This window comes from Lepus europaeus, chromosome 8, assembly GCF_033115175.1.
Source record: "Lepus europaeus isolate LE1 chromosome 8, mLepTim1.pri, whole genome shotgun sequence".
NCBI classification, from domain to species: Eukaryota; Metazoa; Chordata; class Mammalia; order Lagomorpha; family Leporidae; genus Lepus; species Lepus europaeus.
Genome location: NC_084834.1, coordinates 129,133,859 through 129,151,066, shown reverse-complemented (window position 1 = coordinate 129,151,066; position 17,208 = coordinate 129,133,859). Strand labels below are relative to the sequence as shown.

Sequence of the window (17,208 nt, the reverse complement as noted above, 5' to 3'; positions counted from 1 at the left end):
GCACGCCTAACGCCCACAGAACACACATGTGCACACGTGCACACCTAACACCCACAGAACACACATGTGCACACGTGCACACCTAACACCCACAGAACACACATGTGCACCGTGCACACGTGCATGCCTAACACCCACAGAACACACATGTGCACCGTGCACACGTGCACGCCTAACGCCCACAGAACACACATGTACACCGTGCACACGTGCACGCCTAACCCCCACAGAACACACATGTGCACCGTGCACATGTGCACGCCTAACGCCCACAGAACACACATGTGCACCGTGCACACGTGCACACCTAACGCCCACAGAACACACATGTGCACCGTGCACACGTGCACGCCTAACGCCCACAGAACACACATGTGCACCGTGCACACCTAACACCCACAGAACACACATGCCTCCCACTGGTGTATTCCCGTAACACGTGTGTGGATAACACTCACTCGTTTCACGTCTTCCTTCTCTTAAACTCGTCTCCCCTCCTCCTCAGGCCCTCATTTTGCTGAGTACCTGCACTGGGACGTCACAGAGGAGTGTGAGGTCCGGCTCGTCTGTAAGGTGAGCCCAGAGCCCCCAGCAGGAGCGTCCGTGTCGCTGCCGCGCCTGCTGGCGCCACCTCCTGGGTGCAGAATTGCAGTGTGGGCAGGAGCGGTGCGGGCGGGCTCAGCGGGGCGGCTTCCAGGCGTCCTGGGCGCGTCAGGGCTCAGCCACTGGGGCCAGTGGGGCCAGTCCTTTCAGGGGGTTGGGCTGGGAGTCTGTGGAGGGTTCCCTTTGCACGGTGAGCTCCAGGCCACGAGGATGCTGCCCAGTCTCGGGAAACAGGAGGCGCGGCTCAGGGCCAGGCGCTTTCAGAGCGTTCTCCTGACAAATCGGGTATGCTTGATTGTTGTTAAGCACAGAAGTCCGCCTTTTAGGCACTGAGCCTTCCATTGTCTGAGCACCGGCTGTGGCTGTCACTGTGTGAGCAGCCGAGAGGAGCAGAGGGGACACTGGGACACAGTGCTGTTTCCGTCCTGCACTGCCCGTGCTCTGGGTGCAGCGAGAGGCACAGACAGGCTGTTCCACCTGGAGCAGCCCCACACTGGGAATGGAGGGCTGACCGGAGATGTGGGCTCAGGGAGGGTGGAGAGGCCGTTCCAGGAGCAGGGGAGCGGCCTGAGCCTTGTGCTGTGTGCGTTGCACAGCACAACGAGATGAGGCTGGCGGGTCAGGGGTGGGCTGGATGCACAGGGTGCTCCCGGCAGGACGAAGAGGCTGCAGGCTCTGTGGGCACTGGGCAGTGGCGGACGGGTTTTGAGGAGCGTGAGGGCTCGGCTGCTGGGCGGGGACAGCTTGTCCAGCAGCAGAACGAGCTCGCACGCGCGGGCAGCAGGCCTGGGGTGAGGGGAGGCGTGTCACCATGGTGGAGACGTGTTCAGGGGTTCTCAGACCAGCAGGGGCTGGGGAGCGGCTGGGTGTGGTGAGGACCCCTTGGGAGGCCAACGGGCACTGCTGCGGTTGACCTGCTCAGGGAGGGGCGCCTGAGGTCAGCACTGTGTGGGCCAAGTTTTCAGGCTGTGTGGATAAATCCAGTTTGCAAGTGTCTAGTTATGCTGTGGAACTGGTGGGGGGCTATGAGCACCTCACAGCCAGAGGTGGGGCCCCGAGACTCTGCAGAGGGCCCCGCATGTGAGATGGCCAGGGCATGGCCTACAGATAGCTGGACACCCGCCAGAAGTGGACAGGACAGAGCAGGGGGCTCAAAGAGGCAGGTGCGGGGGCTGGGGCGAGGGCTGGAGGTCACGTGTTGGCTGCCTGGGCGTTTCCTGTCCCTGCTGCTGGCACAGTGGCGTCCCCCTGTGGGCAGTGATGGGATGCAGCACAGGGAGGGGTGTCACAGGGAGGGCCTGTGACCTGAGCTGGTGAGGAGGGAGGGAGGGAGCTGCACACCCCGCCCTCTGTGCTGTAAAAGGCAGCTCACCGGGTGCACGGAGACAGGGGGCTCGCAGGAGCTGTGAGGTGCACGCCGGCTCCCCTGTGCCGTGGCCAAAGCAGGAGCGCCGCGCCCCACGTGCCGGCTGCCGTCTTGGATGTTGCCCCACCTAGAGGACAAGTTAACTGTGGAGGCTACTCGGAGGCAGAGGCGAGGCTGCCGGGCTGGCCGCAGGGAGCGGCCGTTTACGCCTGTGCAGGGCAGCGTCAGGGACTGTGCTGGCACTGACACAGGCACCGCGGGGACCTGGAGACGCTGCACTCGGAAATCCCGGCTCCGGGGAGGCCCCTCCTGGGGTCCCACACACAGTCCTGGAGCAACTGGTCTGTGCCTTGGGCTGGGGCACAGTGCGAGTGAGGCAGGCAAAACCTCTGCCTCAAAGGTGACACTGGTGTGTGGTCAAAGTGGTGCGCAGGTGGGGCTGACATGGAGACCCTAAAACACATGTACCCCCACTCCATCAGGGCCGACACCCCCAGGGCACCCCCCATTCCATCAAGGCCGATAACCCCAGGTACCCCAGTCCATCAGGGTCGACAACCCCAGGGCACCCCCCAGTCCATCAGGACTGACACCCCAGGGCACCCCCCACTCCATCAAGGCCGACACCCCCAGGGCACCCCCCACTCCATCAGGGCTGACACCCCCAGAGCACCCCCACTCCATCAGGGCCAACACCCCCAGGGCACCCCCCACTCCATCAGGGCTGACACCCCCAAGGGCACCCCCTACTCCATCAGGGCCGATACCCCCAGGGTATGCCCCCACTCCATCAAGGCTGACACCCCAGGGTACCCCCATTCCATCAGGGCCAGCACCCCCAGGACACCCCACTCCATCAGGGCTGTCACCCCAGGGCACCCCCACTCCATCAGGGCTGACACCCCCAAGGGCACCCCCAACTCCATCAGGACCGATACCCCCAGGGCACTCCTGTCCATCAGGGCCAGCACCCCCAGGGCGCCCCGCACCCTGGCAGGCCACCACACCCCCAGTCCCGTGAGCTCCGTCACTGTCCTCGCTTCTGTGCAGTGTGTGTGACGTGTGCTGAGCTGCCTGCTTCATGCAGCCCAGCTGACCCGCACGTCCCCCCGTGTGCGGCGGGATTCTCCCCCACCTCGGACGTGTGGGTCAGAGCAGGTGGTGGGGCACTTACTCCTCTAGGAAGTCTGCCAAGCTACCCCCCCCCCCCCATTCTAGCTGTGCTGAGATGGTGGGGTGAAGGGCCAGCAAAGCTCTGCCTGCCCCCAATTCTAGCAGTGCTGAGATGGTGCGGTGAGGGGCCAGTGAGTCCTTGTCCCCCAGGGCTGTCTTCCTGCTGAGGTTTCGAGTCCCCGCGTGGCCCTGCATCATGGCCATGCCAGGCAGGCAGTGTTCGGCAGTTTCCCAGACCTCTGAGCGCCTTCTGCGTTATTTGCACATCCCCAGGTGCAGCCTCCGTGAGTGACATTTCACACGTCCAAGGTCATGGCTGCAGGACACTCGTTTGTCTTTCAGGTGCTAGGGTGAAGGCCCGGCTCCTCAACCGTGGGCATCCGGGAGAGGTTCGCCGTTGTTGGAGCCTGTGTGTGCGGCTTCGCCCCTGCGTTTCCCGCACCCAGCCTAGCTCCTGTCTTGCAGGTTGCAAACACCAAGAAGGAGACTGTGTTCAAATGGCTCAAGGACGATGTTCTGTACGAGACGGAGACGCCGCCCGACCTGGAGAAGGGAGTCTGTGAGCTGCTCATCCCGAAGGTATCCCGCGTGAAGCAGACGGCACTTCTGCACAGGCCTCCGTGCATCCGCGCCTTCCCCTTTGCTCTGCCCAGGCCACGACGGCACTCCCCGCGTCGAGGCCACGCGCCGGCTTCGTGCTAACAGGACTGTGCTTTGTCCACAGCTGTCCAAGAAGGACCACGGCGAGTACAAGGCGACCTTGAAGGACGAGAGAGGTCAGGACGCGAGCATCCTGGAAATAGCAGGCAAAGGTGAGGGCCGCCTCCTGCCTAGGCAGAGAAGTGCGCTTCGTCCACAGGGCGGGCCTCCTCGGCGCTCGCCTGCGAGAGGGAGCCTCTGTGGGCGCTCTGGGTGCATCTGGAGCTGTCCCGGGGTTTGTGTGAAATGTCACCGCCGCCCATGGCTGGAAGCCGCAGCTCACCCCGTTACCAGTGTCGCTGCTGTGGCGGACGCCGTTGGAGTGGTTTGGTTACCATACGGTCGGATTTACGCCGAGCAGAGCGTTCTTGTTCCTGGATTAGAAAGAGTGGGTTGGAGGGGTTTACCGTGCACAGAAGCCTTGTGTGGGTCAGCGTTGCCTGCTCAATGTTCCGCTTGTCCAGCGGCCATCCCCACGCCCTGGGTCGGTTTACTCGGCCGTCCAGGGTGCTGCTGTCTGTCGAGTTGCACGCACTGATGTGTCTCTCTCTTCCTCTCCAGTGTACGAGGACATGATCTTGGCCATGAGCAGAGTCTGTGGTAAGTGAGGGCCCCGTGTCTCAGGTCACTTTGGTGCCAAGATTGCTGTTTCCTGAGACGGGTGTTAGCCACTGAAGGGAGGCAGCGAATGGGCCAGCGCCGGTCGGGGCCAGGGCCAAGGTGGGCAGTTGTGGGCTGCGGCCAGTCCCGAGCTGGGCTGGGTTTCTGCTGCTTCCCTGATGGGCTTTCAAGGTGGCAGCTGCTCCTTAGTCCTTTTTTTTTTTTTTTTTTTTTTACGCTTTACTTATGTATTTGAAAGGCAGAGTTATAGAGAGCAAGAGAAAGAGACACAGAGAGAGGTCTTCCATCCACTGGCTCACTCCCCAAATGGCTGCAATAGCCGGGGCTGGGCCAGGCTGAAGCCAGGAGCCAGGAGCTCCACCTTGGTTGCTCTTGTGGGTGGGAGGTAGTTGGGAGGGGGTAGGAGGGCCCAGGCACCTGGACCATCCTCTGCTGCTTTCCCGGGAGCATTAGCAGGAGCTGGATTGGAAGTGGTGCAGCCGGGACTCACACTGGCAGTCATATGGGATGTCAGTGGTGCCTGTGGGAGCCTAACCCTCCGGGGTCTGTGCTTCACTCTGAGAAATCCAGTTCCAGTCTGCCTTTGGTTGGTCTTGGCGACTGCTTGGCACCTGATGCCATGGGCCTGATGGTTTCAGATGCAGGATAGCACAGTGAGTGCTTACACCCCTGGCTTTGTGCAGGAAGCCGTCTTCCAGCCCTGTGAATTATTTCTCCCTCTGCATTTTCCTGTCTGTGGAACTGTGGGAACACAGATACTGGTGTTAACGGACGGTAGCAGCTGGTTTTTGTATGGTGTGCTATGCTAGAGTTGTGTGCCGGCCTTCCTGTGGGCTCTGGAGGGTACTGGTTTGTGGGCAGGGCTGGGTGGCTTCAGCAGGCCCCGGTCAGGGCCCCGGCAGGGGATTGCCTGCTGCCACGCACGCCTGGCGTCCTCGTGGAGGCGCCCTGTGTCATGTTTCACTGCTTTCTCCATGCAGCTCTGCTCGGTCCAGTGGAATGACCGCAGTTAGGGCCGTGATACTCACGTGGTCACTGTGGGCCACATCTAGGGACACACGTACCACTTGGGAGGGGCCACACACTCTTTCTGCCACCTAGCACACGCAGGGCCACGTGTTGACAGTTGCTCATGAGGTCTAGACAGATTGAATGTGCACAGGAGGAGTCCAGGCCGGGTGGAAGGTGGTGTTGTCGCCGTGTCCTTGTCACCGTGTCAGCTGCCCACAGCTTGCCCTGCCCTGCTGAGAGCCCCCGTGCCGGTGACTTACCTCACTCTGCTCCGGGAGGAAATCGGGGGTGGCCACATGTGCACACGGGCATCACCTCACATCCTCACACTCCGACACACTCATGCATTCACACACTGATATGCTCACACTCAAGCACTCACACTCACACATGAGCTCACTGACACGCATACTCATGAGCTCACACACAGACACTCATGAGCTCACACACATACACACTCACACGAGCCCACACACTGATATGCTCACACTCATGCACTCACACACATGAGCTCGCTGACATACACACCCATGAGCTCACACACTCTGACATGCTCACACACACACTCACACGAGCCCACACACTGATATGCTCACACTCATGCACTCACACACATGAGCTCGCTGACATACACACCCATGAGCTCACACACTCTGACATGCTCACACACACACTCACATGAACCCACACACTGATATGCTCACACTCAAGCACTCACACACATGAGCTCGCTGACATACACACCCATGAGCTCACACACTCTGACATGCTCACACACACACTCACATGAACCCACACACTGATATGTTCACACTCAAGCACTCACACACATGAGCTCGCTGACACACACTCATGAGCTCACACACATACACACTCATGAGCGCACTGACACATACTCATGAGCTCATACACACACACTCACATGAACCCACACACTGATACGCTCACACTCAAGCACTCACACTCATGAGCTCATACACACACACACTCATGAGCTCACACACATACACACTCACTCATGAGCTCGCTACACACTCATGCCCTCACACTCATACACACACACTCATCACTCAGCTCACACGTGCACTCTCACAATCACACTCATGCACTCACACATTTCCACACGCACACTCCGACACACTTGTGCACCTGCCCATGTCCCCTTTGAGTCTCTTTCCCACAGTAGTGGCCACTGTCTGGTTCACAGCTGTCCTGGGGTTGGTGGGCTCGGGGTGGCCACTGTCACCTGCTTCTCCGCTGGTGGCCGTGGAGTCCGCTGGCTGTTGAAGTCTGGAACCCTGCAGTGGGCTCCCCATGGCCTCCCAGCCATGGCTGTGTGGCGTTAGGAGCCTCCGCTGGGGCTGGGCTGCTTCTGTCCTCAGGGATGGAGCTGACAGCGTTCGCATGCAGGCCTAGACAGGTGGGACCCACATCGGGGGTGCCTGGCAAGCCTGTGCTGCCAGGAGAGGGGCCTTGGGTCACTGTGGCCATGTCTCCCTCCCCTGCTGGACACTGGCCAGGCCTGTGACCCCTGCACCGACCCCAGCACACTCTGAAAGGCGAGTGCTTCCCGAGCCTGGGCCTTCTGTGACTACACCATTTCTGTCTCCATGGCCAAGGCCATCCTGCTGCCTGCAGTGGGTCTTGTGGGGGCCAGTCGAAGCCCCTCCCCCTGGCCTAGTAATGCGAGCCATGAAACCAGGGAGGGGAGGGCCAGGGGCCCTGAAAACTCACTTCTGCTTCCTGCGGGCCCTTCAGTTGCGTTCTCCATGTTGGCAAATCTCAGTCCTCAGCTGAGGTCTGCCTGCCCTGCCTCGTCGGTCCCTCCTGGTCGTCTCTCCACAGGGAGCGCAAGGGGTCAGGGGTCGGGGGAGAGGGGTGTGCCGTACCCCCCTGTGGCTGCACCTGCCTGCCCTGCTTCGTCGGTGGTCCCTCCTGGTCCTCTCTCCACAGGGAGCGCAAGGGGTCAGGGGTCGGGGGAGAAGGGTGTGCCGTACCCCCCGCGGCTGCCCCTGCCCTGCCTCGTCGGTCCCTCCTGGTCCTCTCTCCACAGGGAGTGCAAGGGGTCAAGGGGTCGGGGGAGAAGGGTGTGCCGTACCCCCCGCGGCTGCCCCTGCCCTGCCTCGTCGGTCCCTCCTGGTCCTCTCTCCACAGGGAGTGCAAGGGCTCTGGAGGGGTGTGGGAGAGGGGTGTACCGTACCCCCTGCGGCTGCACCTGCCCTGCCTCCTTGGTCTCTCCTGGTCCTCTCTCCACAGGGAGCGCAAGGGCTCTGGGTGTGGGAGAGGGGTGTGCTGTGCCCCCCACGGCAGCGCCTGCCCTGCCTCGTCAGTCCCTCCTGGTCCTCTCTCCTGCACAGGGAGAGCAAGGGGTTGGGGGTGGGAGGAGAGGGGTGTGCCGTGCCCCCCACGGCTGCCCCTGCCCTGCCTCGTCGATCCCTCCTGGTCCTCTCTCCTGCACAGGGAGGGCAAGGGGTTGGGGGTGGGAGGAGAGGGGTGTGCCGTGCCCCCCACGGCAGCGCCTGCCCCTGCTCTCCCGGAAGCTGCCTCCCATTCCCATCCTGTGCTTTCTAGCTATACTACCGCCGCCTGCTCCCTGCTCCCCCTTGTTTTAGAACTGTAGGCTCCGCAGCTGAGGCCCCAGAACCCTCGTGGCTTGGGGTGTGTGGGGCTGCAGATGCTATGGGGGTGGGGGTGGGGGTATGTGTGTGACATTCCTCGTAGACACAGCTGGGTCCTCCCGCGTGACATTCCCTAGAGAAGACGTCCCCACGGGGGACACTGGCTCAGCCTCAGCGGAGGAGGGACTGTGCCTCGTGTGAGAGCAGGAGCCAGGCACGAGGGGCCGAGGCGTGGCTGCCCCTTCAGGAAGGGCCTGGCAGGGTCGCGTGGCACACGCAGGGTAGACGGGTGGCAGGCGCCGTGGAGAAGTGGGGATTACTCATGGGGGGCGTGGAGCCTGTTGGGTGGAAGGCGGGGTCCTAGACACCAGGGCGTGGGGGTGGGTCTTGGCCGTGTTCTCCAGGACCCCTGCACTTGCTGTGTAGCGGCCCGAGCCGCATGGCCTGGGTGGCTGTGTCTGAGAGGCCCCAGTGCCGTGAACAGCAGCTCAGGGCCTGCCCGCGGAGGAGGCTTTGTGTAGGAGGCCGCAGGCGTTGGCTGCAGGTCACCCTCCCACGGCCTCCTCTCCAGGGCGCACTGAGGCCCCCCTCCCAGCACCGTGGCTGACCGCTGTGGGCCCAGGAGCTGAGCGTGTAGGGCTAGCTGGGCTGTCCGCGGTGTGGATGTGTGGGTGCTGAGCGCAGCCCCGGCTGTCCCCCCGCGCCTGAGGCTGCTCCGTGTCCCGCAGGGATGTCGGCTTCTCCCCTGAAGATCCTCTGCACCCCGGAAGGGATCAGGCTGCAGTGTTTCATGAAGTACTTCACCGAGGAGATGAGAGTGAACTGGTACCACAAGTAAGTGCGGGGCTGTGGCCAGGAGCCGTGGCAGGCCCGGGTCTGTAAGCGTGAGCCGCTGTGAGCACCGTGGGCTCGGGGCCAGGCAGCGCGGCAGTGGGAGGACCCCGAGGAGGCAGGACCAGGAGAAGGGAGCGGCTGGAGGCCTTGGAGATGGGTGCAGGGCTTGTGGCGCCACCGTGGCCCACGGCCTCCCTGGAGGGGAGCAGGGAGCAGGGGAACCACTCGTCAGAATCCCGCTCCTAGTTCCCGTCAGCCAGCTTCCACCACGCCGGATGATCGGGGAAAAGAGCGGAGACAAGCCCGACGTAAGGCAGGCAAGGTCAGGTCTGTATGGCGAGTTTGTCGTGTCTCGTGCATCCCCACGGGCGTCACGGCCCGGGGAGGGCCACTGTTTCATGTCCCTGCCACAGGCGCGCACCTGACAGCTGACAGCCGGGTCCCATCGCTCCCAGGACGGGATCATGGGGGACGGGCCTCCGATGGGGCGGGGACAGTGGCTTTCAGTTCATCTCCGCTCACACCCATATCAGGAGGACACAGTTTGGTTTAAAGAGATTTATTTATTTATTTGAAAGCTAGAGTGACAGAGAGCTGGAGGAGAGGCAGGCAGAGAGATCGCCCACCTGTTGGTTCACTCTCCAGAGGGTGCAACAGCCAGGGCTGGGCTCCATCCGGGTCTCCCACAGGCTGACAGGCACCCGAGGACTTGAGCCATCAGCTGCCGCCTCTCAGCCACGTTAGTAAGAAGCTGTATGGGAAGTGGAACGGCTGGGACTCAAACCAGCGCTCCGACCTGTGGGGTGCTGGCATTGCAGGTGGTGGCTTAACCCGCTGCGCACAGCTCCAGCCCCAGGAGGGCAGCACCTCAGGCCTGTTCCAACATGTTCCCCAAGTTCTGCTCCCCATGAGCTACAGCCCAGGCCCCCTCTGCCACGCCGTGGGTAGATTTATCTAGTCAATATTTCAAAAGACAAACCTGGTGGTTGTGACATTTGCTTTACAAAGCACTGTTTTGTTGAAGTGAGTCTGTTAGTGAGTGAGTTGAGCTGCTTATCTTTTTGGGGCTTTTTCCCCATTTAGATTTCAACACACCGATTGTTTTTGTGTTACATGTTATGAAACATAAGGTAATAAGACAGCCTGGAGTCTTGCACGGCTGTGTCTTCAGTAGCCTGTGTTCTACACCAGACAGAGTTGCTCCAGATCTGGTTAAGGGTTTTGTTAGGCAGGTGTGCTGAGGGAAGGGTCTTTCTATGTAGAGAGAATTCCAGAAATAAGAGCTTCCAAGTCTGAAGCTGGTGATTTTTGTGAAATGATTGTTTATGAGGATTTCTTTCTTAAGATGGCGAGTAGATGTATGTTTCTAGTGGGATCAGTGCTCCCCTGGGAAGCAGAACGGATTGCAACATCTCTGTGCAGCCCCTGGTCCCACCCAGGCTGTGTGCCATGTTGTCGTGGACACGGCCATTCCCGGCAAGGGCCACCCTTCTTTAGCTTTGCCTGGCTTGTCACAAGCCTGCTCTGTGCTGGGGCTGGGGCACAGAGATCACACACACACACACACACACACACCTATACCTGCACCTGCACGGGCATAAGTGTGTGTCAGCTTCTGTTGTGTTAGGGCCAGCGAACTGATGCTCTGTGAGGAACATCTAATCTCACAGGTGCCCTCGAGGTAGGTAGTCACCACGTCTTACAGATGTGAGGGGGACACAAGCATCGTGACCAAAGTCCCATGGCCAGGGAGCGAGGGAACAGGGGTTTGGACTCTGGGCGGTCCAATCCTAACCACTGCTCTTCCCAACATGCATGGAGGGGACTGACCACAGACAGACAGAGAGATGCGCCCCAGACCGTGGAATGGGCTCCGCGATAGCTGGAGACAGAGGGGCGTATTACTGCAAGTTCCTGATTGATGAGCAAGGCATCATTTATGTTTTTGCAAAATAGACGTTATATAACAAGATAGCTCAGAATGTAACATTTGGAATTTTAGCCATTTTGGGTGTCAGGTTTCAGTGGGATCATACAACCATGCTGTTGTACAGCCCTCGGCACCTCCATCTCCACTCTTGCCCCCACCCCTCCCCCAGTGACCTCAGTCTGATGACTGAAACAGCATCACCCAGTCTGGGTCCTTGGTGGCCGGCCTGTTTTGCTTTGTGTAACATCTTCAGGGTTCATCCTGTTGCCGTGTCCGAATTTCTGTCCTTAAGGCTGAAGGCCGTGCCGTGGAATGGACAGGCCGTGCCAGGCCTGGTTTGTTACCTGCCCCTGGCCCCTGGCTGCTGTCACCTCCTGGCCATCGGGACCCGTGCTGCTGTGAGCGTGGTGTACTAAGTTTGTCCCAGTGCCTGCTCTCGGTTCTCTGTGAGTGTCTAGGTCACGTTGTGTTGAGTGTATATTCAACAACAAGGGTGTCACTTAGGGATGCTGGCATCGGCGAGTCAGCCCTGCAGGTGCCGTACATGCGACACAGAGGCCCACGTTCACCGTGTCCCTCTCCTTTTCCAAAGAGACGCCAAGATCTCGTCCAGTGAGCACATGCGCATTGGAGGCAGCGAGGACATGGCCTGGCTGCAGATCTGCGAGCCCACGGAGAAGGACAAAGGGAAGTACACCTTTGAGATTTTCGACGGCAAAGACAACCACCAGCGCTCGCTCGACTTGTCGGGACAAGGTAAGAGCAGCCGTTCGGCACCGGGGGCTTCGGCCGCGCTGATCCGCTCGGGTGCTGCGGAGGAGACCCAAGGCAGGCGGATCTTCCCACGCTCATGGGGAGAAGGGGATTTGTGAAGACTCGTCCATCGGGCGGCTGCTGGTGGTCATGAGCAGATGCACTGGGACGTCTGAGTGGGCACATAAAGCTGACGCGGAGGAACCTGCTGACCACGAGTGAACTCTTTCCTTGCAGCGTTCGACGAAGCCTTCGCAGAGTTCCAGCGGCTCAAGTAAGGGCCGCACGCTTGGTTGTCGCGGTGTAGACCTGCACGCTCATCTGTTACCCTGTAGACTGCACGTGGGGTGTGACTGTGTAGACGTGTACCCTAGGTTGTCACGGTATAGACCTGCACGCTCATCTGTTACCATATAGACTGCACGTGGGGTGTGACTGTGTAGACGTGTACCCTAGGTTGTCACGGTGTAGACCTGCACGCTCATCTGTTACCATGTAGACTGCACGTGGGGTGTGACTGTGTAGACGTGTACCCTAGGTTGTCATGGTGTAGACTTGCACACTCATCTGTTACCATGTAGACTGCACGTGGGGTGTCGTGGTGTAGACCTGTACATGAGGTGTTACTGTGTAGACCTGGCCTGCACATGGGATGTTACTGTGTAGACCTGAACATGAGGTTGTCACAGTGTAGACCTGCATGCTCATCTGTTACTGTGTAGACTGCACGTGGGGTGATTTAGTGTAGACATGTACATGAGGTGTTACCGTGTAGACCTACATGCTCATCAGTTACCGTGTAAACTGCATGCAGGGTGTCGCGGTATAGACCTGTACATGAGGTTGTCACAATGTAGACCTGCACGCTCATCTGTTACCATGTAGACTGCACATGGGGTGTTACTGTGTAGACCTGTACATGAGATGTCACAGTGTAGACCTGCACATGAGGTGTGGCTGTGTAGACATGTATCCTAGGTTGTCATGGTGTAGACCTGCACGCTCATCTGTTACAATGTAGACTGCACATGGGGTGTCGTGGTGTAGACCTTTACATAAGGTTGTCACAATGTAGACCTGCACGCTCATCTGTTACTGTGTAGACTGCACATGGGGTGTTACTGTGTAGACCTGAACATGAGGTATTTCCGTGTAGACATGTACCCTAGGCTGTCACTGTGTAGACCTGCACATGAGGTGTGACAGTATTTACGTGTACATGAAGTGTTACACAGTGTAGACCTGCACTTGAGGTGTCACTGTGTAGACCTGGACAGGAGGTGTCACAGTGTAGACCTGCACATGAGGTGTGACTGTGTAGACGTGTACCCTAGGCTGTCACTGTGTAGACCTGCACATGAGGAGTGGCTGTGTAGACGTGTACCCCAGGTTGTCACCGTGTAGGCCTGCACAATGGGGTGTGACTGTGTAGACGTGTACCCAGGTTGTCATTGTGTAGGCCTGCACAATGGGTGTGACTGTGTAGACGTGTACCCAGGTTGTCACTGTGTAGACCTGCACAATGGGTGTGACTGTGTAGACGTGTACCCTAGGTTGTCACCGTGTAGGCCTGCACAATGGGTGTGACTGTGTAGATGTGTACCCAGGTTGTCATTGTGTAGGCCTGCAGAATGGGTGTGACTGTGTAGACGTGTACCCCAGGTTGTCACCGTGTAGGCCTGCACAATGGGTGTGACTGTGTAGACGTGTACCCAGGTTGTCATTGTGTAGGCCTGCACAATGGGTGTGACTGTGTAGACGTGTACCCAGGTTGTCACTGTGTAGGCCTGCACAATGGGTGTGACTGTGTAGACGTGTACCCAGGTTGTCATTGTGTAGGCCTGCACAATGGGTGTGACTGTGTAGACGTTACCCCAGGTTGTCACCGTGTAGGCCTGCAGAATGGGTGTGACTGTGTAGACGTGTACCCAGGTTGTCATTGTGTAGGCCTACACAATGGGTGTGACTGTGTAGACGTGTACCCTAGGTTGTCACCATGTAGGCCTGCACAATGGGTGTGACTGTGTAGACGTGTACCCAGGTTGTCACCGTGTAGACCTGCACAATGGGTGTGACTGTGTAGACGTGTACCCAGGTTGTCACTGTGTAGACCTGCACAATGGGTGTGACTGTGTAGACGTGTACCCAGGTTGTCACCGTGTAGACATGCACATGGGGTGTGACTGTGTAGATGTGTACCCTAGGTTGTCACTGTGTAGACCTGCACGCTCATCTATTACCGTGTAGACATGCACTTTGGATTGTTCTTCTGTAGATTTTCCCTTTCAGTTGCTGCTCTGTGGCTCTGCACACTTACTGAGTCCCTCGAGGGCCCAGGGGCCGTGGGGCTGTTTTGTCCAGGTTTAGCAAGGCCTGTGGATCCCTGGGTGAACTCAGTGCCGGTGTTGGTCCTGGGATACAAAGAGCCATTTAAGTGCCTCAGTTGGTCACAGGGCAGGTCTAGACCGGAAGTGCATTTACAGGCTAACTTCCCGAGTGGTAACAGCCTGCATGGCTTTAGACGGTTAGATGACTGATGTGTGGTCGCGGCAAGTTAGAGGCGACTCGTTACAGTGTCACAGTAGCACAGCACTCGGGCTTTTTGGAAGAGTGACCCAGAATTCCACAGCATGTGCCGAGTTTGCGTGCCTGACCCGGGAGCATGGAGGGGCCCTGCCGGGTCTCCAGGCCATGGCTGTGGGGGGGTGCAGAGAAGGAAGACGAAGCCGAGACTGACAGGTGGATGGGAAAGTCCGTGTGCCCTGGTGTGGGTGTGGCCTGCAGATGCGGGGGTGGGGCCTGGGGGGAGGCAGGGGCAGTGCCTCTCCTGTGGCGGGAACTGCGCCCTGCCCGGCCAGCGTCCCGGCCGTGGGGCCTGTGTCGGTGGCGTTGGCTCCATGCTCCTCTCACCCTCTGCTCTCTGCCCCTCCTCCCTCAGGGCTGCGGCGTTCGCAGAGAAGAGTGAGTACAGCGCCCACCGTCTCGCTGGCCGCGTTCCGCGGGTGGGGCAGGGCCCACAGCCTGCATGTCCCGGGAGCCCTCAGACCTCATGGCCCTCCCAGGCCTCTGCTGCTCCCCAGCCCTGGCCCCACCCCCTCCTGCCCTGCACCTGCCCTTGGGAACTTCTGCCTGTGCCGCCCGGGGCCTCTGCCTTCCCCAAGCCAGGGACCCTGACCCCGAGAGCCCAGCTCACATCCCCGTCGCTCTAGGCTGCTTCACCCCTGGGCCCCTGGCCTCTCCTGCCACTGCAGGGGCCCCCTTCCCTTGGGCCCTCTCCTGGTGCCCCATGGGGACGTCCCTGTCACTGCTTCCTCCGCTCAGTGGCTTTGCTCTGTTGCAGATCGCGGCAAGGTGATTGGCGGTTTGCCCGACGTGGTGACCATCATGGAAGGAAAGGTGAGAGCCGGCAGCAGGGCAGCACTGGGGTGGGGCTGGACACGGCTCACTTGCTCGTTGTAGGGCCGAGCAGAGGGCCTGCAGGAGGGGGGTCCTGTCCCATGTCCGCTGCCCCTCTGTAGAGGAGCTGGGCTCGCCTCCTGCTGTGCGCTCCCCATGGCACAGGGCACGGCCCAGCTGCCCGCACTGGGCATCAACACACAGTGCCTCTGGAGCCCGGGGCCGCACGTCCACTCGGGCGCCTCCACAGGGCCTTGTGGCAAGGGATGCTGCTGGGCCCGGGCTCCCACCTGGCTCTGGGACCAAAGGGAGAAAGGACCAAGGAGGAGGAGGCCGCCCACCCTGTGTGACGGCGTGGCTGCCTGCTGTGCCGTGTCATCTGTCACCACGTTTGTAAAGTGGAAGTGGGGCTCAGGCCAGCGGGAGCCTCTGTGTGCAGCTTGGGTTTGTGCCTGTCCGTGGAGGTGCCGGTTCTTGTTCCTTCGCCGCACCTGGGTTGGTAACTCAGTCTCACGGGGACACAGATGCTTGGGCGAATGTTATGAGGCCGAGACATGGAAATTCATGGAGCTTTCCCTCGGCGGCTGCGGAGGGCCCAGCGAGCCCCCGCAGAGGGCCAGTGTCACAGCGAACCGCGACCCAGAAGCCCGCACTGGTTCTGCTTTGTCACGGCCGAAAGCTGGTTTTAGCCAGACGTCCAGAGCGTGCTGACTGCGTCCTGTTAGCCATGACACAGTATGTCCCCTGAGTTGCCCGAGGAACCTGCCGGGTGACCCCCTAAATCTGAATGTGAAGAAATTTTAGGGAGAGGCTGAGTGTGTGTATTGTGACTTGTAGAGCTTAGCCGGCTTCCGATGCCTTTGAAACCGGAGGAAGACAGACAGCTCGGCGCTGGGTTTCCTCCTGAGCGCTCCGGTGGACCGCCCGTGGCTCGGGTGTGCCCGGCCCCGTGCTCCTGGCCGCCTTCACGAGGGCGCCGCGGGCCAGGGCAGAGCTCACACGCTGTTCCTCCTCCAGACCCTGAACCTGACCTGCACGGTGTTTGGAAACCCCGACCCCGAGGTGGTGTGGTTCAAGAACGACCAGGACATCGAGCTCAGCGAGCACTTCTCCGTGAAGGTGGAGCAGGCCAAGTACGTGAGCCTGACCATCAAGGGCGTGACCTCCGAGGACTCGGGCAAGTACAGCATCAACGTCAAGAACAAGTACGGCGGGGAGAAGATCGACGTCACCGTCAGCGTGTACAAGCACGGCGAGGCCATCCCCGAGGTGGCGCCGCCCCAGCAGGCCAAGCCCAAGCTCATCCCCGCGTCCGCGTCTGCCATGGCCCCGTAGGGCGTGCACAGGCCCTGGTCCCGGTGCTGCGTCACAGCAGGCCACAGGCCACCGCCATGCTTCTAGGTTTTGCGTTTGATGTTCGTTTTACGTCTGTCTGTTTGCCCCAGGCTCTGTACCCATGGTTCCTGGTGGAACACGGGGCCTGAGCTCAGCGCCCGGCTTGTGGCCGTGTGGGGGCGACTCCGGGCGGTGCAGTGCGTGGCTGAGTGTGCCGAGCCGCCGTCCACCCCGGGCAGCTGCAAAGGCCCAGCTGTGACCCTTGGAGCGGGCACTAGCCGGTCACATGCATGTCTCCTGCTGTAGGCTAATAAAGCATCACAAGGCGCCGGGCTGTGGTGTCCCCGGCCCTCACTGTGCCTGCCTCCTGTGCGTGTTGCTCTGTGCGGGGACAGCGCCTGCTGTGCCCGAGCTGGGAGGGCTCCCCGCACCTGCCCCAGGGAGCCACAGCATCACGGCCCCACCACGGTGCATTTGGGTGAGGCTGGAGAAGATCACTGGGGGTCACATGGCACACATGGCAGCCTTGTATGGGAAGGGCGTGGGTGCCACTCCCAGGAAGGGTCAGGGCTCACTTGAAGCCATCACAGCCTTAGCCATGGGGGAAAAGCGACACCTTGCCTAGAACAGGGTCTCCTGGGAGGGTAGGACGCGTGCCACCACACCCCCTTGTCACAATGAGGCTGACGTCGCTCCGGCATCAACACGCATCTGGCTCTTATGTCTCACAGGTGCGTTGTGGCCCAGTGGAGAACGTTCTGTGTTTGCAGTCAGCCCGAGCCCAAGTGTGTGCTGTTTTCTGTTTTTCTAAGGTGCTAATACAGATGCTGAAGTTTAGTTACGTTCCCGAGGACCGGGACGCCGGGCGG

At 60.2% G+C, this 17,208-nt stretch overlaps 1 protein-coding gene across 1 annotated transcript in view; it reads left to right on the top strand.

Annotated features, from left to right (window-relative positions):
- The window catches only part of MYOM2 (myomesin 2), a 78,262-nt gene extending 61,566 nt beyond the window's left edge, over positions 1–16,696 (top strand). Inside the window, 10 exon segments of the mRNA XM_062198852.1 lie at positions 506–573; positions 3,608–3,721; positions 3,867–3,954; positions 4,403–4,441; positions 8,820–8,925; positions 11,448–11,611; positions 11,846–11,882; positions 14,547–14,569; positions 14,949–15,004; positions 16,022–16,696. Coding sequence (XP_062054836.1) covers positions 506–573; positions 3,608–3,721; positions 3,867–3,954; positions 4,403–4,441; positions 8,820–8,925; positions 11,448–11,611; positions 11,846–11,882; positions 14,547–14,569; positions 14,949–15,004; positions 16,022–16,339 — 1,013 coding nt within the window. The 3' untranslated portion in view covers positions 16,340–16,696.
- Positions 16,697–17,208: the final 512 nt, after the last annotated feature.